At 33.4% G+C, this 23397-nt stretch overlaps 1 protein-coding gene across 2 annotated transcripts in view; it reads left to right on the top strand.

The window, feature by feature from the left end:
* The window catches only part of LMBRD2 (LMBR1 domain containing 2), a 67112-nt gene that overhangs the window by 24304 nt on the left and 19411 nt on the right, over nucleotides 1-23397 (top strand). For both annotated transcript variants that reach the window (XM_051989861.1, XM_051989852.1), the window contains exons 7-13: nucleotides 11799-11873; nucleotides 15639-15752; nucleotides 16043-16226; nucleotides 17544-17725; nucleotides 18417-18550; nucleotides 19945-20050; nucleotides 22850-22947. In XM_051989861.1, the coding sequence (XP_051845821.1) occupies nucleotides 11799-11873; nucleotides 15639-15752; nucleotides 16043-16226; nucleotides 17544-17725; nucleotides 18417-18550; nucleotides 19945-20050; nucleotides 22850-22947 (893 nt within the window). The remainder of the gene's footprint in view (nucleotides 1-11798; nucleotides 11874-15638; nucleotides 15753-16042; nucleotides 16227-17543; nucleotides 17726-18416; nucleotides 18551-19944; nucleotides 20051-22849; nucleotides 22948-23397) is intronic.

Raw genomic sequence — 23397 nt, 5'->3', positions numbered from 1 at the left:
TAGGCCTAGTAGTATCACTCACTGGGCCCAAAGAATATGCAGTTCAGTGATTTTGGGGGGCAGAATTCCAAATCGTTTTCAAGTATGACTACAGCTCCAACAATAGTATGTCAAATGTGCCTGTTTTCCCAGAGCAACATTTTCCCTTTTTTTGTTTTCTTTGCCAAGAATTGTTTTAATTTTAGTTTTTCTGATTATTTAGTGATTTGAAGAAGTTTTCCTTTGAAAACTGCTTGTTTGTATCTTTGGACCTTTTGTTTGTTGACAAGTGGCTTTGGTTCTTATAATTTAAATCATACATACCTCATACTCACCTTGGAAAGTGAGAGCTTTATCAAAGAAACTTGCAGCAAGGAATTTTACCCAGTTAAATAACTCTTTCCCTTTTAATTTTAATTACATTTGTTTTGTTAGTGCAAAATCTTATCAAAATTGTTGGGGGGTTTTCCATGGTGCTTTGTCTAATTAATGCTACTTCTTGCCTGCAAGTCATAGACAATAATATACTGAAGCCTGTTCATATATATAGCATTTATTTTTCTGGCTTTATTTTTTCACTTAAAATTTTGCATATTCTCAGATAGGTTTGCACAGTTTGCAAATATCTGGTATTAAGCAAAAATCACTAGTATTAAGCAGTTATTCACATTTTTGTAGTGTAAAATGATTTATGTAGTGCTTTCCTTGGATTACCTGTTTTACAAGGCTGTTGTATTATTAAACAAAATGGATTCAATTTCGTTTAATTTGGCAGTGAACTACTAAGGTTAGGGAGTTTTAGTGAACTTTATACTTAGAGTCAGCAAATAGGAAAGTTAATGCTCTGATAAGTTTCATTTACATAAGACAATGTCAAGAGATGATTGAGGTAATAGTTTCATTGAGTTCAAAGAATCAACTAAAAGGGAAGTTATATCTAATGTAGTTCAGTTAGTCAGCTTTTTCTTGATGAGACCTCTAGTGAAGGTGGCAGATTCTGTCTTTCTTAATGTAACCTGATTCCATTAGCGTTCTTGTCTGTCATGTTACAATGCTAACATGACAGTATTTATCTTGCAATCTACATTTTAAAAAATGCACTAATTGTGGGGGCTAGTGATCTTCTATCTTATACTTGCCATGTCAGGCAATCTGATCTTTAGTCCTCTGGAATTCTGTGTGGTTGGTACTTATACTGATAAGATTTCAGTACAATAATATTGTGTCATATTTGTATACTCTGTAATGTACCCACTCTCTCAGATTTCCATTCTTTGCAACCTCAAAAAAAGCTACATATAGTATTTTTAAATATCCTTAGAATTTATTTTACTTAGGACTAATCTCTCCCTTAATCTACCCTTCTTCTAATTGTTCCTCACCTTTTCTCTCCTTTTCCATTTCTCTTTTGAGTAAACTTTCTCTTTTCAACTGTGTGTGTGTGTGTGTGTGTGTGTGTGTATGTGCATGTGTGTCTCTGTGTGTGTTTGTTCCCTCTTCTGATGTAGAGCATGAGATCCAAGTGTCAGCTGCTTCCTCCAACTCTCTCTTCCTTCTTTGTATAGATGTCTACTTGTGCCACTCTTTTTATATGATATGATTTTTCCCTAACTTTTTTTTCCCTATTGCCCCATGTGTTCCTCTTTCCTTCTCTTACCATTCTTTTCTTAAGATCAAAGCATTGGGAGGAGAGCCAAGATGATAGAATAAAGGCAGGGACTCATCTGAACTCTCCCCCAGACTTCTCCAAATTCTTTTAAATAATGAATAAACAATTTTAAAGCATCAGAACTCACAAATTTCAGTGTCAGAATGGAACGATTTTCCAGCCTAAGACAACTTAGAAGGTCAGCAGGAAAGGTCTGTTTTACCAAGAGGAGTCTAGTGCAGTCCTATTGTAAGCTGCACTAGCCAGCCCTAGTTTTAGTAAATCAGAACAGTTATTGGGGCCTCTGAATTAATGGCACCACTGGTGATTTCCATACTTCTCATCATAGAGACATCAAAGACAACTTCGAAGGGCAGCAGGAAAGATTTGTCTCACTAGGATGAGAGAGTCTTGGGAAACCAGCAAACCAGGAGGGGGCTTTGGGAGCCGCTGAATCGGCAGTGGCAACAATGGCAACAGCAGAGGTGGTGGCAGTGGTGGTAGCACTTTCCAGAGGTCTTATCCCATAGATGGTAAGATGGTCAAACTAGTCAGAAGGAGGTCTCTACTTGCAGTGAGAAAGGATTCTATTGTATTAGCACACTAGAACCACAGTAGAGCAGAAACCTTCCTCATAATTCCAGGGCTGAAAAAAGAGCTTGTGGTGACTCAAATATACTTCTTCTTGGATCATGACACCTTGGAAAAATTGAAAACAGGTCCATAGAAGGATCTCTGAGAACAGCTGCACAAAACTCTTGAAGTTTGGGACATTATGCCCTCCACCCTGGAAGCAGTGCCTTACTTTAACAAAGACTTAAAAGCCAAATAATAGGCTGGGACAATGAGCAAACAACAGAAAAGGATTCTGACCATAGAAAGTTACTATGGTGACAAGAAAGATCAAAATACACTCAGAAGAAGATAACAAAGTCAAAGCTCCTATATCCAAAGCTTCCAAGAAAAATAAGAATTGGTCTTCTCAGGCCGTGGAAAAGCCTAAAAGTGATTTTGACTATCAAGTAAGAAAGGTAGAGAAGAAATTGGGAAGAGAAATGAGAATGATGCAAAAGGAAATACAAAAAGCTAATGAGGAGAAGAATGATTTTTTAAAAAATTGGCCAAATGGGAAAGGGAAATACAAAAGCTCACTGAGGAAAATAATTCCTTAAAAATTAAATTTGAGCAAATGGAAGTTGATGCGAAATCAAAAAACAATAAAATGAAACCAAAAAAATGAAAAAGTAGAAAATTGTTAACAATCTCATTGGAAAACCAACTCAGCTAGATAATCAAATATGATAGATTTGGCTGTTTTCAACAATAAGGTGATTCAGGCCAATTCCAGTAGACTTGTGATGCAGAGAGGCATCTGCATTCAGAGGACTTTTGGAGACTGAATATAGATTACAACATAGTGTGTTCTCCTTTGTTGTGCTTGCTTGTTTTTTTCTTTCTCATTTTTCCCCCTTTTTATCTGATTTTTCTTGTGCAGAATGATAAATCTGGAAATACGTTTAGAAGAATTGCATATGTTTAAACCTATATTTAGATTACTTGCTGTCTGGGGAAGGAGGGAGGGAGAAAAATTTAGAACATTATTTTTCAAGAGTGACTTTTGAAAAATCTTTGAGTGTATTTTGAAAAATAAAGAGCTCTATTAAATACACACACACACACACACACACACACACACACACACACACATATATATATATATTTTAAAATTTTTAAAAACTGAGCTAGAAAATAAATCCTGGAGAAATACCTTAAAAATTATTGGTCTACTTGAAAGCCATGATCAAAAAAAGAGCCAGCCTAGACATCATCTTTCAAGAAATTATCAAGGAAAACTGTCCTGATATTTTAGAACTATAGGATAAAATAGAAATTGAAAAAATCCATCAATCACCTCCTGCAAGAAATCCCAAGATCACAAGGAATATTATAGCCAAATCCTGGGACTCCTAGGTCAAGGAGAAAATATTGTAAGCATCCAGAAAGAAACAATTCAAGTATAGTGGAACCACAGTCAGGATAACACAATATTTAGCAGCTTCTACCTTAAAGGATTGGGGTGCTTATAATATGATATTCCAAAGAGCAAAGGAGCTAGGATTACTTGCCCAATAAAACTGAGTATAATCCTTTAGGGGGAAAGGTGGATATTCAGTGAAATAGAGATCTTTCAAGCATCCATGTTAAGATCAGAATTGAATAGAAAATTTGATTTTCAAGTGTAGGTCTCAGGAGAAGCATAAGGGGATACTCATCAATTGGGGAATAGCTGAATAAATTGTGGTATGTGATTATGATGGAATACTATTGTTCTCTGGGAAATGATGAAGTGTATCCTCTCAGAAAACCTGGAAATTCCTCTATGATCTCAAACAAAGTGAAATGTACTATGTAAAAAATAATAGCAGTGCTGTGCATCATCACTTGGGAATGACCTTGCTTTTCTCAGCAATACAATGATTTAAAACTACTCTGAAGGACTGAAATTGAAAAATGCTATCCATCCCTAGAGAAAGAACTAATTGTTTCTGAAGACAGATTAAAGCATACCTTTTTTTTTTTCTTTTATTTTCCTTGAGGGGTTGTTTTTTTGGTAGGGAGCTCTTATGTTTACTTTTGCAATATGACTTTAATGGAAATGGTCGCATAACTTTGCATATGCCTTCTCATTGAGGTCTTGGGGAGGAAGGGAGAGCATATGGAACTTAAAAGTTTTAAAAACAAATGTAAAAAAAATTGTTTTACATGTAATTAAGGAAAATAACATTAATTTTTTAAAATTAGAGTATAATAGAACTCTTAGATGTCATCTAATTGGCCTCCTGCTCACTTTTCATTAGTGGCTTCCAAAGAGTTCCTATAAAGGTCAAAACCATGATTACTGCCTTACCCTAATCTGAACTTTGCAAATTCCTACTCTGTGTTTGAGTCTGAGCAATAATAGATGCTGCTGAAATTACAAAAAACTTTCCACACAAATAAAGTCAGATCTAACCAATTGGAAAAATATTAAGTGTTCTTGGATAAGTTGAGCAAATATAATAAAGATGACAATACTACCTAACCTAATCTATTTATTTAGTGCTATACCATTCAGACTCCAAAAAACCTATTTTAATGACCTAGAAAAAATAACAACAAAATTCATCTGGAAGAACAAAAGGTCAAGACTTTCAAGGGAACTAATGAAAAAAAAAATCAAATGAAGGTGGCCTAGCAGTACCAGATCTAAAACTATATTATAAAGCAGTGGTCACCAAAACCATTTGGAATTGGCTAAGAAATAGACTAGTTGATCAGTGGAATAAATTAGGTTCAAAGGACAAAATAGCCGATAACCTTAATAATACAGTGTTTGACAAACCTAAAAGCCCCAGCTTTTGGGATAAGAATTCACTGTTTGACAGAAACTGCTGGGAAAATTGGAAATTAGCATGGCAGAAACTAGGCATTGTCTACACTAACACCGTACACCAAGATAAGATCAAAATGGGTTCATGATCTAGGCATAAAGAATGAGATTATAAATAAATTAGAAGAACATAGGATAGTTTACCTCTCAGACCTGTGGAGGAGGAAGGAATTTGTGACCAAAGAAGAATTAGAGATCATTATTGATCACAAAATAAAAAAATTTGATTATATCAAATTGAAAAGCTTTAGTACAAACAAACTAATGCAGACAAGATTAGAAGGGAAGCAATAAACTAGGAAAATATTTTTACAGTCAAAGGTTCTGATAAAGGCCTCACTTCCAAAATATATAGAGAATTTACTCTAATTTATAAGAAATCAAGCCATTCTCCAATTGATAAATGGTCAAAGGATATGAACAGACAATTCTCAGACAAAGAAATTGAAACTATTTCTAACCATATGAAAAGATGCTCCAAGTCATTATTAATCAAAGAAATGCAAATTAAGACAACTCTGAGATACCACTACATACCTGTCAGACTGGCTACAATGACAGGGAAAGATAATGTAGAATGTTGGAGGGGATGTGGGAAAACTGGGACACTGATAAATTGTTGGTGGAATTATGAATATATCCAGCCATTCTGGAGAGCAATTTGGAACTATGCTCAATAAATTATCAAACTGTGCATACTCTTTGATCCAGCAGTGTTACTAGGGCTTATATCCCAAAGAGATCTTAAAAGAAAGGAAAGGGACCTGTATGTGCCAAAATGTTTGTGGTAGCCCTCTTTTTAGTGGCTAGAAGCTGGAAAATGAATGGATGCCCATCAATTGGAGAATGGTTGGGTAAATTGTGGTATATGAATGTTATGGAACATTATTGTTCTGTAAGAAATGACCAGCAGGGTGAATACAGAGAGTCTTGGAGAGACTTACATGAACTGATGCTAAGTGAAATGAGCAGAACCACGAGATCATTATACACTTCAACAACGATACTGTATGAGGATGTATCTTTGACAAAGAGAAGATCTTACTCCATTTCAATTGATCAATGAAGAACAGAAGCAGTTACACCCAAAGAAAGAACACTGGGGAATGAGTGTAAACTCTTTACATTTTTGTTTTTCTTCCCGGGTTATTTATACCTTCTGAATCCAATTCTCCCTGTGCAACAAGAGAACTGTTTGGTTCTGCACACATATGTTGTATCTAGCATATACTGTGACATATTTAACATGTATAGGACCGCTTGCCATCTGGGGGGAGGGGGTGAAGGGATGGAGAGGAAAAATCTGAACAGAAGTGAGTGCCAGGGATAGTGTTGTAAAAAATTACCCTGACATGGGTTCTGTCAATAAAAAGTTATAATTATTTTTAAAAATAATAATAAAAATAAAAAAAGAAAAGAAACGACCAGTAGAATGATTTCAGAAAGTCCTGGAGAGACTTACATGAACTGATGCTCAGTGACATGAGTAGGACCAAGAGATCATTATATATTTCAACAACAGTACTATATGATGATCAATTCTGATGGACGTGGCTCTCTTCAACGATAAGATGAACCAAATCAGTTCCATTTGTTCAATAATGAATAGAACCAGTTACACCCAGTGAAGGAACTCTGGGAAATGAGTGTGAATCACCACATAGCATTTCCAATCCCTCTGTTTTTGTCCACTTGAATTTTTGAATTCCTTCTCAGATTGATTTTACCTTATTTCAAAGTCCGATTCTTCTTGTGCAACAAAATAACTATATGGATATGTATACATATATTGTATTTAACATATTTAACATGTAATGGTCTACCTGCCATCTGGGGGAGTGGGGAGAGGAAAGGAGGGGAAATATTGGAACAAAAGGTTTTGCAATTGTCAATGCTGAAAAATTACCCACGCATATTTCTTGTAAATAAAAAGCTATGATTAAAAAAAAAAATAGATGCTGTTGGACTCCACCTCATTAGCCAAATGGAAATTTCTTTTTGTTCAGAGTAGCATAATTGTAGATTCCCCTGAGATTTCCGACTTAGGTATTTTTCTGTAGGATGAGCCAAATGCTGGAAAGGAGAACCTCACCTAATATGAGCTTGGGTTCTAAATTTCATCATCATTGTTACTGTCAACTTCCAAACTTCTTTCTTTTGTTGGTGTACCACCTCATGCTTCATTACTTGGGAGCACCATCCCTGAATCTCCTTCCATTTTGCCTTAGAACTGAGTACTGGGCAGCAAAGCTGCCAGTTAGCATCTATCCTCATTACAGTTACCTGGTATGGGTCTGGGGTCCTCTTTTGCCCCAGTATATAATCTCCTTCTGAAAACTGGAGTGCTCAATGCACCTGTGTCCTTGGCACAATACAGTGTGTGCAGACTTTCTTCTCTGTCTCCCTGTGATTACCTGTGCTAAACAAAGGCCTAATTCATTCTTTCTGGGTTTCTCCATCCAGATTTAGTCTGATGCATGTTTTAAATTTGTTTGCAAGAATTTCCAGAGGGGAACCTTCTACACTGTTTGCTATTTTGGCTCTGTCCCCTCAGTGATCTCTCAGAATTCATTGATTGATGCATCAGGATCATCTACCAATTCTTTTAGTAATTTGGGATATATAATTCATTTAGTCTTTATGACTTGCTTTATTAAAGGCAGGTCAGTTGTAGGCTCTTACCTTGAGTATCAACTCTTTATTACTTGGTGTTTTTTTTTTAGTCCAAAGGTCTTTCTTGACAGAAAGCTAAAATAAAATAAGAATTGACAGCAGTGTGCTTGCTTTCTTTAACCATTTACTTTGAGCTTCTATTTTTCTTTAAATTAGCTAACAAATACTTTTTTGTTGTCTTAAACTTTCTTCAACAACCTTGGCTTTTTTAAAAACTTAAACACTTGACACTCTCAACTGAATTTTTCTACACTTTGGTAAGATCTTATTCTCTTCATGATTTGTCCCTATTTTCATCTTCTGTACTGGTCTTTTTGAAATCTAAGTTGTTGAAAATTGAATATAGCAAAATTATAAGTATCCAGAGAAGAAATATGAAAAGGCACCTATTTCTGTTTCTTCATTGAGGTGAGAGGATTATGGACACTTCATGAAGTGTTATATTTTCTTGATATATTGGTTAGTTTAGCTGAACCACTTTCTCTCCTCCTTTCTTCCCTCTCTCCCCCAATCCTTTTTTTTATTCATTGTTACAAAAGATGGCTCTACTAGAAAGTAAGGGGAGATGGAAACAATGGAAAATGTAGATAATGGCATGGCGTGGTAATAGATCTCTGCAATCCCAGCTATTAGGGAGGCTCGTAGAGTCCTGAAGAACTGAGAAGGAAATATAATCCAGACATGGATTATGAGTTTGAGTTTATATATGTAGGACAAATATGAAATTTCAAATGCAGGAAGCAATATGTTCCATTTTCTCTAAAACATAGAATATGTGAAGCATGCTAATGTAGAAGAAATGAGACTGGAATAGATATTTGGCTACATGTCATAGAGACCCTTAATCACCAACCTATGGTAGTTTCTGATGGAGAGTAGAGGAGTACTCAGGAAATTTTGAGAAGTGACCACGTCAAATCAGGGCCTTAGGAAGATTACTTTGATTATTGTATGAAGAATGACTTAAAAAGAAAAGATAATTCTTTGCTACTTTTTAAAGAAATCTCATTGCAAACCCTTTTGGACAATGGGGGAAAAAATGGGATTATGTAAGCTATAATATTTTAGGAGTGATGACTAGACCTGGCCAGATATAGAAGTAAACTCATTCATTAAAAAATGTACCTCTGTAGTAAGACAGTTATAGTTTGTAGTCTATACCAGTAAATACAGTGAGAATGGATACCTGTAAATCATGGAATCATCAAAACATTCAATTTTTATATTGTTCATGCTTGTATATCTACCAGAGTATGTTTATAATGAGAAATCAGTATCTTATAAAGTTTTTTAGATACATGTGTAATTCATAGTTGAAGACTAGAAGATATAATTTATTTTAAACAACATACAAGAAATATTTGACTACTCTTTGTGCCAGATATGAAGGTGGACAAGACACTGAAAGGGAAACGTGTAATACATACAAGATGTGAAATACTTAAAAGATATGTAATACATACGTGTTAAATAGAGATCATTGTTTTATAGATATGCATCAGGAATCAAAGAAACAGGGATCATTTTCAACGATGGTGCCTAGGGAAGATATGGAAAGGTAATACTTCAGCTGTGTTTTGAAAGATGAGTTAGGATAAGTAGGTATAGAAGCAATAGTATTGTACATAAAGGAAATGGCTTAATCATAGCTGAAGTGGATTCTTGTGAAATAGTGGGAGCTGAGACTAGAAGAGTAGATAATGTTTTAAGATTAAAGAATGGACTCTGCATAAAAATGGTACTTGAAGCATGAGAACCAATGAGATCATGGAGGAAGATGAAATAAAGGACAAGATACTAACACTTACATAAATAATAATTTTTAAAAGGGTGAGAAAAAGTTAAGAAGCCAGCAAAAGAGTAAGAAAAGAAGTGATTAGAGTCATAGGAAGAGAAGTGGAAGGTGCACTGGCCAAGAAGTTAAGGGAGAATATTAACCAAATTAACAAAAACTATATGATCATCTCAATAGATGTAGAAAAAGCATTTGATAAAATCCAACATCCATTCCTATTAAAAACACTTGAGAGTATAGGAATAAATGGACTTTTCCTTAAAATAATCAGTAGCGTCTATTTAAAACCATCAGTAAGCATCATATGTAATGGGGACAAACTGCAACCATTCCCAATAAGATCAGGAGTGAAACAAGATTGCCCACTATCACTGTCACTATTTAATATTGTATTAGAAATGCTAGCTTTGGCAATAAGAGTTGAGAAAGAGATTAAAGGAATAAGAATAGGCAATGAGGAAACCAAATTATCACTCTTTGCTGATGATATGATGGTATACTTAGATAACCCCAGACATTCTCCTAAAAAGTTATTAGACATTAAGGGAGAGAAGAATATTAAGAATAAAAATGTTGGTGCACTGATCTATTTGTAGAATCCTCAGAAGATGGAAGTGGGGAAGAGTTGGACTTAATGATAAGATGTTTTGGAGGTAATTGTTTCTGTAAACTGCTGGGATTTGATACCTAGATTACAAGAGGTTTTGAGATAATATAAGCAACAAGTATAAGCTGCTCTTTAATTTTTTTTTTTTTATAATTTTCAAACTTTTTCCTCTCTCCCACTCCCTGCCTTCTTACCCTTTGGGTAAATAAAAACACATACATTAACCTTGTAACAAAGATCCAAGAGAATAAAAAACACATACATAAACCTTACGCTAGTAAAGGTCTACTTGTTAGGATAGATAATATTTATTTTTCATGATCCTAGTTAACTTAGTTTCATGATATCTTCTAGGATAGAAGGTGGTAATAAAAATTAATTGAAGATTGGAGAGAGGACAAGTGGGCAAGGAATTTAAGAGTGAAAGGACATTCTGGAAGTAGGTGATTATAAGATTGAGGCTTTATAAAGCAAAAAATGAGGGAAGAACAAAGTTCATACATCAATATAATAGTGAGCAAACTTTTGAGTAGGAGAAAGAAAATTTTTGAGTGAGAGAGATGGAAGGGCAGAAATTGAAATTTCCTTAACAGTACAGGATTTTGGAAATGTTTCAGATGATATCAATGTACTGGACATGATGATCCTGAAGAATCAGTGAGTTAGAATATAGTTAGAGCTCATTGAGGTTGAGGAAATTATGCTTTATATTAGGAAGTTCTGACTTCTGAAGCATAGCTCTTGCTAATTTTCCATTTCTAAAAACATGCTGGTATAAACAAGAATTTTATACAAGACTTTTTTTTTGGAAGACAGCTGAATAAATTTGTCTTGTATATGAAGTGGTCTCTAGCTTTTATAGATTTCCAGGCATGAAAACTAGGTTAACAAAGAGCAGAGTGTCCTGTTGTCAAGAAATGGGATCATAAATTTTCTTAAGTTACTTGATGGAAGTAGTTCATACTGTTTATCAAGCAAGATTATCAGTTATCCATTAATGCTAAAACACAGAAGTATTTTATTTCCTATACTGAAACAAGCTGATCTTTCAAAACTTCTCCAGACATTTTTGAAAAGTCTTTTTAGTGAGATGTTTGCTTTTTAGTGCATGGACTTTATTTTTATTATTCAGATTAAAAAACATATATTCTTGAAATATTCTTAGACATCTTCTGGATATTTGAAGTTACCTAATAATACAATGATTTAGGGAATACAGTTAAAAATTGAGAATGGTGGCAGTTCAAAGGTTCCCTGAAAATGTTGTAGCCTTTTTTTATTGTATATTTGTCTTTGTGGTCTAGTTGTGGCAATTACAAACTTTTCTAAGCTTTTGTTTGATCCTGATATGGAAGATGATGAAAATAAAATATGGAGGTATAAGAGGCTTGCGTATTAAAAAAATCTTGTTGGTTTTCATTTTTGGTCTCTTTTTAATCAATAATGATATTCAGTGAAAGGAACTTTTTCTATTATAGTATAAAAAGTTGATGCAAACTTAGGCTTCAAAACATAGTGTCCAAAATAAGCATAGTAATTTAAAAAAACTAAGAAATTTTGACCTGAGAAGTAATTTGTGCATATATAATCTATGTTTTATCTGCCTTTGAAGTTTAACCTACTATTCTAAAGAAATTGAAATATTTGGATTTTTATTGTTTTACAGGAGGTTCGAAAAGTGAATGAAAGCATCAAGTATAACCACCCTTTGAGGAAATGTGTTGATACAATATTAAAAAAGGTAATTAAATTATTATCATAGCAGTTTTATTTATTTATTTTCTATCTTGATATATATATTTTAAGATTCTTCATTTTTGGAAGTAGTCATAATTTTTTCAAGATTTTTCAAAAATTTGGGTTATTTTAATTGTTAATTTGTTTTAATTTAATTAAAATGTTTTAATCACATGATTGTGATTTTAGATAGCCAATCTTAAGCATAGGTAACTAGATAACATAAAAAGGTATTCTTTTTCTTTTAATAATTTTGGAAAGAATTTCACTTACTTGAATTTCTTGTTAGTTGTTTTTATGTGAAATTGTTTTCTTTTGTTATAACATGCTCTACACAAAACATTTTCACATTACTTTTATAAGCAATAAAGGGGATGCCATAACCAAAGTGATAATATATCCTGCTACATGTGAGTAGCAATTGTCTTACAGTTAAAATACTTCTTCTCTTTAAAAACAAAATGCCTCTAATTAGTATTTGATTTTTCAACATTTGTCATCTCACATTGCTTGTAGAAGCATATAGCTCGAAATAAATGAAAAAATAGTAAGTACTACTGTGATGTTTCAGTATTGAGCAAGTATGTCTAGGTATTTCTAAAAATTGAATTATCTGAAGATTTTGTTAAACTTATCTCCAGTGTATTTATTTAGGAACATCCTCCCTTTTCCCCTCCATGTTCTAAGCTCTCTGTCTTGCTACTTATACAGTTATCTTGACTTTGGTAAAGGTGAAAGATTGTAACATGGCTTAACTCTAGCCATTTTCTTTTTTATAAGTATCTTAAGACTCTGGTATTTTTGTCAGTTCTGTTGAATACATCTCCATGGTTACTTAAATTGATGGATTAATTGATCTTCTACATTACTCTACTATTGGTTGAAATGAACCGTTTAGAAGTAGCACACCTTGGATGCTCATGATTAAATAATCAATGTGTTAGATTTGTTCACATGCCTAAATTTTAGTTATTGATGAGTTCATCATGTACCTACTTTTTAGAACCCTAATATTAGCTTTGTTAATAAGGATTTTTAAAATCTCCAAACTTTGAAACATGTATAAGGTCATAATTGTGGTATTAAATCTATATGGGGGGTGGTATTCTGAGTGTAGAATATAGTGGGATTTTTAAAAATAATAATTTTACCAGTTTTTTAAACCTTAAAACTCTTTACATGCATTAGAAATGTGCTTGTCATTCTTCTCACCTCTGTCTTTTTATATTTTCTTAGAAGTGTTTTGTGATTCTTTTACACTGGCTTATGTGTTCTTTCCTCGACCATCTCTGGACAGCTCCATCTCTGGCTATACTTCATTCCTGGAAGACTTGGTCTCATCAATTACCTCTTAGCTTTTTTCTCTTCCTTCAAGATTCAGCTAAAAGCCCACCTTGTGGGGGAGACCTTTCCCAGTCCTTGTATTCATTCTGATTGATTATTCCTTAGAAATCCCACAGCAGCCATTTCTCGATTCTTCCCTAGCTCCTGTTTTATTGATCTACATTTTGAGACCATCTCCTTTTATCCTCTCTTGCCCACCAAAACTTCTTTACATCTCTACTTCTATGCTCTGCTTTGTTTCAACTGCAGGGGAAGAGGCTGCCAAGAGACATCCTAGAATCTAAGCTCTTCTTTTTTTTTTTTTCAGGCACATTCCTATTATTACCCCTCACTTCTTTTCATCTTCATTCACTTCTTATTTGTTCATTCTTTCACTATTTTGTTATTTCCTCAGTGTATAGATATGCTTATCTTCTTTAAAAAATCTTCCACGAAGCCTACAAACCTTCACTGTTTTTCCAAATGTCTCTTTCTTTCATTATTAATAATAGATTTGGAGTCATAGAAGCTGGTTTTAATCTGCTCCTCTTCTATGCCTTTGGGCTTGTTACTTTGACCCCTTTGAATTCTAGTTTGCTTACTGGTAAAATGAAAGGGTTTGGCCTGGATGAGCTTGGAGTCCCCTTCAGCTCTAAATCTGTGGTCTTGTGATCCTGGACAATCTTCCATAGTCATTGCTTCTACTTCCACATCCTTTTCATTCTTTTTTTCAGGTTCTGCTGTTCTAAAGCACAGACTTCTTTCAGAGGTCAGCAGTAGCCTCTCGATTACTAAAGTTCATGCCCTTTTTCTTAGTCCTCATATGCCTTGACTTTTTTTCTATAGAATTTGACTAGCCATTTCTCCTATCTAACTTCTCTACCCTCCTTTCCTTTTTCCCTCTTTTCCTTTCTTCCTCCCTCCATTCCTCCTTTTCACCCTTCCTTTCTTCCTCCTTCCTATTTTCCTTCCTTTCTTCATTCTCTTCCCTTCCCTCTGTCCACATAAGGTATCATACCCTTATCTGTGGGTTCTCTGCTCAAATAAATGTAAATTTTGTTCACTAAAACCTCCCAAGATATTTTGAGTTTTATGGATTAGATTTCTTTTTGGGTTTTTGATTTAGTTTTTTTGAGAGGCATTTGGGGTTTTAAGTGACTTGTGCAGAATCACACAACTAGTAAGTGTTAAGTATCTGAAGCCAGATTTCAACTTGGCTTCCCTTGACTCCAGGGTCAATGTTTTATCCACTACACCATCTAGCTGCCCTCTCCATATTTAACTTATACCTTTTGGCTTCCCCTTTGCTAATTCATTGACTTTTTCTAAACTCCTATGTAGATTTTTGTCCTACGTTGTTTTCTCTGTTCACTGTCTTCCCTAATGATCTTGTCTATTCCCATGGTGGTTATTTACTTCTCTACAGACAGCTCTCAAATCTATATATATGGATCTAAATTGTCTCTGAATTCCAGCCCCAGATCTCTGACATCAGAGACAGGATCTCTGCCCAAGTGCTCAGCTGACATTTTGAATTCAAGATGCCCCTACTACTCGTCATCTCCCTTCTCCCTACATTTTCATCATTCAGGTTCAAACTATCACTCATTTTTCATTCTTCCCTTTTCCTCTTCCACTCCAATCATTTGCCAAGTACTGCTGATTCCACCTCAACAACTTGCTCATGTTCTTTTTTTTCTACTCACACTGCCATAATTCTGTTTCAGCTACTTATCCCTCTTTCAGTTTTTATAATATCTTCATTCTTTCCTTTCCATTCATTTTAATTCACATCTATCCTAATACATTTAAATCCAGCTTTTAGGATATATTTTGACACCAGTCTGTCTTTTTAGCCCTTATTAAATATTCCTCATCAGTGTTTCCAATTAGACTACTTAATTTTTTTGTCCATTACCTCTTGCTTCCATTTAGTTGTACAAAACTTTCACTGTACTTGAAATGCATTCTCTTATTTCATAATCTATCTCTTTCTTTAAGACTCACTGCAAGTGACTCTGTCCTCCATGAAACCTCCCCAATTCTCCTTTTTCCCTCACTAGGTAAAAGTGTTCATTCTAGATTTTCTTTGTCTTGAATATTTCTCCTTTGTCCCCATTCTTTCAACCTTGTCTTTTATACTTTGTGTTCTACTTGTCAGATCTTTCAATAGTAGAATAAATGGGGAACTTGAAAGCAGAAGCTGATACCTTTTCAATATATCCTCCATACTTAGCACAGTGTTTGATACAAAATAAGTGTATAATAAAAGTTTATTGTTATTGAATTGAATCCAAAATGCCAATCACAAAACAAAAGTTTTAAGAAAGTTAGCTATGATGAAAAATGGAGATGTTTTCATTAAGTTGAGAAACTTATTTTCTGTATGTTTAAAAGTACTCATTATTTAAAAATGTATGTATATATTTATATATCTTCCTAATAGTGTCCTACAGAATACCAAGAAAAAATGGGCAGAAATATGGATGACTATGAAGACTTTGATGAAAAACATAATACTTACCCAAGTGAAAAAAGTTTGGTTAAACTTCATAAGCAGGTAAAAGAAATTATTTTAACTATTTCATTTATTAAAGATTATAGCTATTGCCCACAAATGTAGAATTTTTAGTTAAGTGTGATTCATAAGTTTGATTAGATTATGCTCTTGTCTTTTGTACATTTCACTGGTTATATATTATTCTCCAAGATTTGCTTAGATACCATCTGCATTCTGTCTTCAAACAAGATCATTTATTTTATAACCTTCCTAACAATTTTTGTATTAAACATTCCACATGATTAAAGTGCCTTAGGTTTAACTGGTTACTCCATGTTCTCTTAACCTAGGTCATTTATTCAGTTCAGAGACATCGTCGTACACAAGTACAGTGGCGAATTCTTTTGGAACAAGCATTTTATCTTGAAGATGTGGCCAAAAATGAAACCAGTGCTACCCGCCAGTTTGTTCATACTTTTCAACCACAAGAGCCAGAAAACAGATTTATCCAGTATTTCTACAGTCCAACAATTGGTATGTGCTAAACTATAAATTTCTAAGTTAATTAATATTAACTCCCTTTTTTCCTGTTCTTATATATTTATTATTCTTAATTATGTATATATTTTATAATTATTTCTTTTTAACATTTATTTCCATTTGTGCTATAAGTAATTATCAGTGTTAAGCCAAAAAAAAAAACCCTTCACAACTACTATAGTATTTTTCATTTAATATAGTAATCTTCACAATTCTGCATTACATATTTAACTCTGTATTTGAAAATATTCCTAGATAGCCTAGACTTTTTCTTTTTGCCATATTAGCTATAGTTTCAGTAATTAAAACTTGAGACAATTGATTCTACCAGTTTGGAGGGTTTTCTTTGTTCTTATTTTAAGCTGCACAAAAGAGTGTTTAATGTGTAACCCTTTTTAGTTTGTGCATGCTAAGGTGCCATTTGCTCATTTATCTTTTTTAGTCATAGATTCCAATTTTCATACATAATGTTTTTTGTTCTTGCTCTGTGTATGCTACTACACACCCCCTTCCCCTAACCTCAATTCTATAAGCCTCTTGCCAATCCCACTGTCACACCCACATAGATAAATGCCTCTGGGGGAGGGGGGGGAGAAGAGAGGGCAGCGGCATTTCTGGCTGAGAAGTGAACTTTAGTATTAGATGATTTTAAAAAAAGAATGCTGTCATAATTTGGAAAATGAAAATCAAAACTATATAATCAGAAAATAATTTTCTCACCTATAATTTCTTGAGTTTTAGGTATTTAACCAAATGGTGTAAACTTAAATAAATTTTTCTTTGTCATTCAAAACAAATTCATATCTTGCTGTCTTGTATTTACTACAACAGCAATCTAGTTTAATCATCTGTCTCATGATGAATACATTTCAGGGACATTTTAGTTTCATATGCTGTATTATTTTACTATATATCATTTATAATCTCACATAAAACTTTATAAATTATTAATGCCATGTGACTGTAGGATTCATAAAATCTAGGCCTTCTCACTTTTGATTATTTTGGGCAGGAAGGAAATTTCCCTTTTCCTCATTAATTTAATTAGTCATCCTTTCTTTTCTACTATAATTAGTCTCCATCTAAGGGCGCATTTTTTGAATACATAACTCTCCTTGAGGCTAAGGTGGTTGTATTGTGCTATGGCCTCTTTAGCAAATAAGAGAGCTCTGCCTCCTTGTTCTGCCCCTCTATGATCTTTGTAGCCTGTATTATAAAACATTTTATAAAAGCTTAAAAACATTTTAATTTACCTTTTTCTTTGTCTTTTTATGAATTCTTTTAATCTTTTATTTTTCTTTTGTTTTCCAGAATGGTATTGGGAATGTCTCTTGAGGCCCTGGTTTTATAGAATTCTTGCTGTTGTTTTGGCTATCTTCTCTGTGATTGTCGTGTGGTCAGAATGTACATTCTTTAGCACTAAGCCTGTCTTATCCCTATTTGCAGTCTTCATACAGCTGGCAGAAAGAACATACAATTATATATATATTGAAGTGAGTTTGACATCTGTCTGTTATATTCTAGTGCATATAAGTATATAATAGTAACTTGTTTATGTAGCATTTGATAGTTTGCTAAGCACTTTCCTCACAATAACTGTGCAATCTTTTAAATAAATTTTTATTCATTCATTTTTCCTTTTATCAAATAATAATGAAAGACAAGAAAACTTTTAATATGTTATTTGAAAATAAGTTATAAGTAATCTAAAATAATCATAGTAGTCTGCAGAGAACATAAAAATATTTAAGCTAAAATTTACTTGAGTATTTCTACATTTTGAGCTAATGTTTATATGAGGAATCACCAAGGAAACAGGAACCTTCTTTTGCTTTGGTGGCTAAATGCAAAGTGTTATGATTATAAATAGATATTAACTGATTGAAATGTGTTCCCTTTGTAATTTTAATTTCCTAGTAATATCTCTATGCTGATTTTTAAATCTAATACAGAGAATACTTTTAATCTAATTCATGGGTGACATATATATTGTGTATTTTATTGTGTAGTATATGAACTATTAAGTCCATGTTTTTTGTTGATATTTTGTTTTGACATAGTTCTTCCCAACAAAAAACATTATGAAACCTACAAATTGTGCTGGAGATGATTAGGCAAAAGTTACTTAATATTGTGATTGTATAAGTCAGTTTATAAATACAATAATTTTTCTTTTGCTTTCAGATTGCATGTTTTCTTTCCATCTTCTTCTTAAGTATCTGTGTTTATTCTACTGTCTTCAGGATTCGTGTATTTAACTATTATTATTTAGCATCACATCACCAGACTGATGCTTACAGTCTTCTCTTTAGTGGCATGTAAGTATATGGTGATTACAAATCACCACAAAAATATCCCCATTATACATATTGTTGTATAAATCTTCCCAATATGTTATTGTCTGGGATACCCTACAAATAAGTGAAGTAGTATGAAGATGAATTTGTTGGTAGAGAAATTCTTATTGATAGTGATGATAAGACAAAATTAAATGCATAGTACAAAAAATATCACGTCACTGCCTGAGATTGAATTTGTTCTGAATTGAGGTACTAATTTGAATGACTTGTTTTCTCAAAGACTAAAATATCAATATTGTTAGTATTTGATAAATGTTTGTTGACTTAAACTGAGGATTGATGATCTTTACCTTGAACTATGCCTAGATACAGATGGAAAATAAGACAGTAAGACCCAAATGGAATAATCCACTGTAGGAGATGGCAAGTTTCCCATTACTTAGCAGTGTTCAACAAAAGACCAAGTGATTACTTGTCAAAAAAGAAAAATATCTGTAAGATATTTAAGGGCTAAGAAATTAAACTAGATGAACTCTAATCTTTGCCACCATGAAATTTCTATTAGTTGATATTTCTTAGGCATACAAAAAAAGATGGAGATTAGGAAAGACTTAAACTTAGAAAGAAGATAGAGAGATCAGAACTGAAAAACTGATATTATTTCTTTCTTGATCTGCATCTGGATGTTGTAGTTATTGTATCCCTTTAAAAAATGACCAAAGTAGTTTTTGTGCATTCAACACAAGTGACCCTGTGAATATATTTCAGTGGGTGTTGCTGCAAAGAGGTGTAGACAGGCGAATTGGCGAGTACAAGGTTACATTCCTGAACCTACACCTCCCTCTCTGCAGTGCCCCATCTGCACATCTCAGCTAGTACAAGAAGCACTAGCAGAAGCAAGCAAGCCTTTGAAAATTGTGACTACTGACTTTCAAAATAATGTTCAAAATCTAGAATAAACACATATAGACACTTTTGTCAATAAATTACTTTTAAGTGATTAAGATTTGTTTGCCTAATTGTAATTCTATTTTTAAGAATCTGCTGTGTTTTGTATTGGACTGCCTGCTATCTAGGGGAGGAGGTGCGGGGAAAGAGGAGAAAAGTTGGAATAGAAGGTTTCATGTGCATATGTTTGTAAATAAAAATCTATTTAAAAAAAAAAAAAGATTGAGAACTTGGGAGACTAGAAAGTGCTGTTGCAAGGAGAAATAAGAAATTTTAGAAGGGTGATGAATGGAGGAAGATAAGATGATAAGTTTGGTTTAGAACATATGGAGTTTGAAATGTCTGTAGAATATCTAATTTAAAAATCTAATAAACAATTGTTGATCTATGATTGGTGCTCAAAAAAAAAAAAAAAAGGAATCTGCTATGTTTTTACTTTGTCTAAAAGCTCTTTGTTACTACAGGTTATTCTGTCGTTTGACTCCTCCTTTGTGTCTAAATTTTTTGGGCTTGACACACATGGATTCAACAATCTCTCACCAGGATACTCAACCAACTGCTTATACATCAGTGAGTAAATGGAATATATCCTACTACATATTCAGTTAAAAGAACTGTAATATAATATTCAGAAAGACATCCTTGACTAATGGCTTATATGAGGAGCTCTGCTAGAATTTATTTCTTGTGTAGTGATAAGCAGAAACTTATCCTTGTGGTTTCTTGTTCAGAAATTATGATTTTAACTAAGCATTTCTCTTTAAGTTTACATAGTTAATGATTGTGAGCCAGTGATTAAAATTTTTAATTCTAAAATATATATTAATTTTTAACATTTTAGTTTGATTTTTAATTTAGTTGTTTGACCTCTGAAGCAAGTAGCCCTTGCTATAACACTGAATAGTAAAACATCTAACTTATAGTTTTAATTATTTATGTTTCTCTACTTGGGGTTACTCTTTAGAGGGTGGGAAGGAGTCTTAGAGTGCTTTCCCAGAATAAGAAATCTTTCACTGCCTCTGAATTACAATCTCATAATAAACATGCCTATATAAGCCTGATGTAAAGGAGATATCTGGGTTAGTAGGAAGCATACTCATAGGATACAAGGTGCAGTAAATATACACTACAATCACTCTTCTACAGGGTTGTTATTATTATTTTTATTTTTAATCACTAAATCATCATAACAGAAAAACATATACACAAACAAAGGAAATACTTGGATAACTGTGGCTATAATCCTCTCCAGTCTTAAATCTCACTCCTCATTGAGATATTCTCCCAAATATCTGTGTTTTGCAGCTAGTCTGCTATATGCCAGTAAAGGTTCTTAGTTAATGCTATCTGTAAGACTCACTCAGAAAACAACTCCACCTATAATCTTGCTTCATTTTCTTATTTGTCATGCTAACAGGTCTAGTGTTCTGATTATCTCAGAATAATATTTATTTTTCTTGTCTGCTATGAGGTTATTTTTTAAATCTCATATTTATTTATTTAATATTTCCCATTATAGAAATGAATGTGAACTATTTGCATTTTTGATTTTCTTCCCGAGTTATTTTTACCTTCTGAATCCAATTCTCCCTGTGCAACAAGAGAACTGTTCGGTTCTGCAAATATGTATTGTATCTAGGATATACTGCAACATGTTTAGCATATATAGGACTGCTTGCCATCCTGGGGGGGGGGGGGGGAGGAGGGAGGGAGGGGAAAAAACGAAACATAAGTGATTGCAAGGGATAATGTCGTGTAGAAATTATCCTGGCATGGATTCTGTCAATGCGAAGTTATTATTAAATAAAATAAAATTTATATATTAAAAAAATAAAAAAAAAATATTTCCCATTATATCTTTTCTTTCTTTTTTTTATTTAATAGGTAGATTTTATTTTATTTTTTTTAAATAACTTTTTATTGACAGAACCCATGCCAGGGTAATTTTTTACAACATTATCCCTTGCACTCACTCCATCCCCTCCCCCAGATGGCAAGTGGTCCTTTACATGTTAAATAGGTTACAGTATATCCTTGATACAATATATGTGTGCAGAACCGTACAGTTTTCTTATTGCACAGGAGAATTGGATTCAGAAGGTATAAATAAACCAGGAAGAAAAACAAAAATGCAAGCAGTTTATATTCATTTCCCAATGTTCTTTCTTTGGGTGTAGCTGCTTCTGTCCATCCTTGATCAATTGAAACTAAATTAGCTCTCTTTATCAAAGAGATCCACTTCCATCAGAATACATCCTCAAACAGTATCGTTATTGAGGTATATAATGATCTCCTGGGTCTGCTCATTTCACTTAGCATCAGTTCATGCAAGTCTCGCCAGTTCTCTCTGTATTCAACCTGCTGGTCATTTCTTACAGAACAATAATAGTCCATAACATTCATATACCACAATTTACTCAACCATTCTCCAATTGATGGGCATCCATTCATTTTCCAGCTTCTAGCCACTACAAACAGGGCTGCCACAAACATTTTGGCACATACAGGTCCCTTTCCCTTCTTTAGTATCTCTTTGGGGTATAAGCCCAGTAGAGACACAGTTTGATAATTTTTTGAACATAGTTCCAAATTGCTCTCCAGAATGGCTGGATGTGTTCACAATTCCACCAACAATGTATCAGTGTCCCTGTTTTCCCACATCCCCTCCAACATTCTGCATTATCTTTCCCTGTCATTCTAGCCAATCTGACAGGTGTGTAATGGTATCTCAGAGTTGTCTTAATTTGCATTTCTCTGATTAATAATGATTTGGAGCATATTTTCATATGTCTATAAATAGTTTCAATTTCTTCGTCTGAGAATTGTCTTTTCATATCCTTTGACCATTTATCAGTTGGAGAATGGCTTGATTTCTTATAAATTAGTCCCCAGTTATATTTAAAACTATTATTTTTTTTTTTTAAACTTTTGAGTTTCAGATTCTTTCCCTTTTCCCCACCCTCAGCTCCTATTAAGAAACCACATGTGAACATAGTTATTGTTATAGCTGATATTGACACTGCTGTAAATATTTGAATAGGGAATCTAAGTTTATATAGACAGACACATTAATAAGAATGAAACTTAATATAATTGAAAAAAAAAAAACCCTCCAAATTGGAGTCAAAGACTTGAATTTAAATCTCAATTCTGCCATTTAAGAACCTGTATAATATTCTCTGAATACCGTAGAGGAAGTTGGATTTTGTTTACCTCTGAGTTCCTTCATATTCTAAATCTGTGGTCTTAGTGTTGTGTTTCTTCCTATTGAAAAGCAAATTTATTGTTGTAATTTGGCTGGCAATCAATATAGAATTTAATTTTAATATAAAAGGGAAAAATCAAATTAAATTTTTTCTTTTATTTCAGATTATGGGTTCCATGAAAGTATTATCTTTTATTGCTGATGGATTCTATATTTACTATCCTATGTTGGTTGTTATTCTCTGTATTGCTACTTATTTTAGGTAAGATACTTAAAGCATGAACATTGATTTTCCTCCTTATGTCCTCACCCTAAACTGGATACTCACTTTCTTGGCACTTAAGATATTCATTAGATCTACTGTGATGTCAAAGTGATGTCTTTTGGTCATCTCCAAGCACATCTTCAAGCAGCTAACTAGTTCTATTGTTTAAAAGAACCTGCCTAACTTTACAGGAGAGAGGAATATATAGTAATAGCCTTGCTAGCAATAGTTCTGTTTTTTACAAATAAGATTTTTTTTTTTTACCCTACTTTTCCCATCTCCTAGTTTCATTTCTCAACCATTGGGATGCAAACTATGAGAGCATTATAGGATTAGGTCAGGAAAAGTTATATTCTAGCTTCTTATATGTGTTTCTGATAATGGTAGATTTTACAAAAAGGATGTGAAATACCTCCTATGTACAACTTCTTTTTATAAATGTACATA

This window comes from Antechinus flavipes, chromosome 1 (genome assembly GCF_016432865.1).
Source record: "Antechinus flavipes isolate AdamAnt ecotype Samford, QLD, Australia chromosome 1, AdamAnt_v2, whole genome shotgun sequence".
Taxonomy (NCBI): Eukaryota; Metazoa; Chordata; class Mammalia; order Dasyuromorphia; family Dasyuridae; genus Antechinus; species Antechinus flavipes.
The sequence above is the reverse complement of the archived record's forward strand: the minus strand, read 5'-3'. Positions and strand labels throughout refer to the sequence as shown.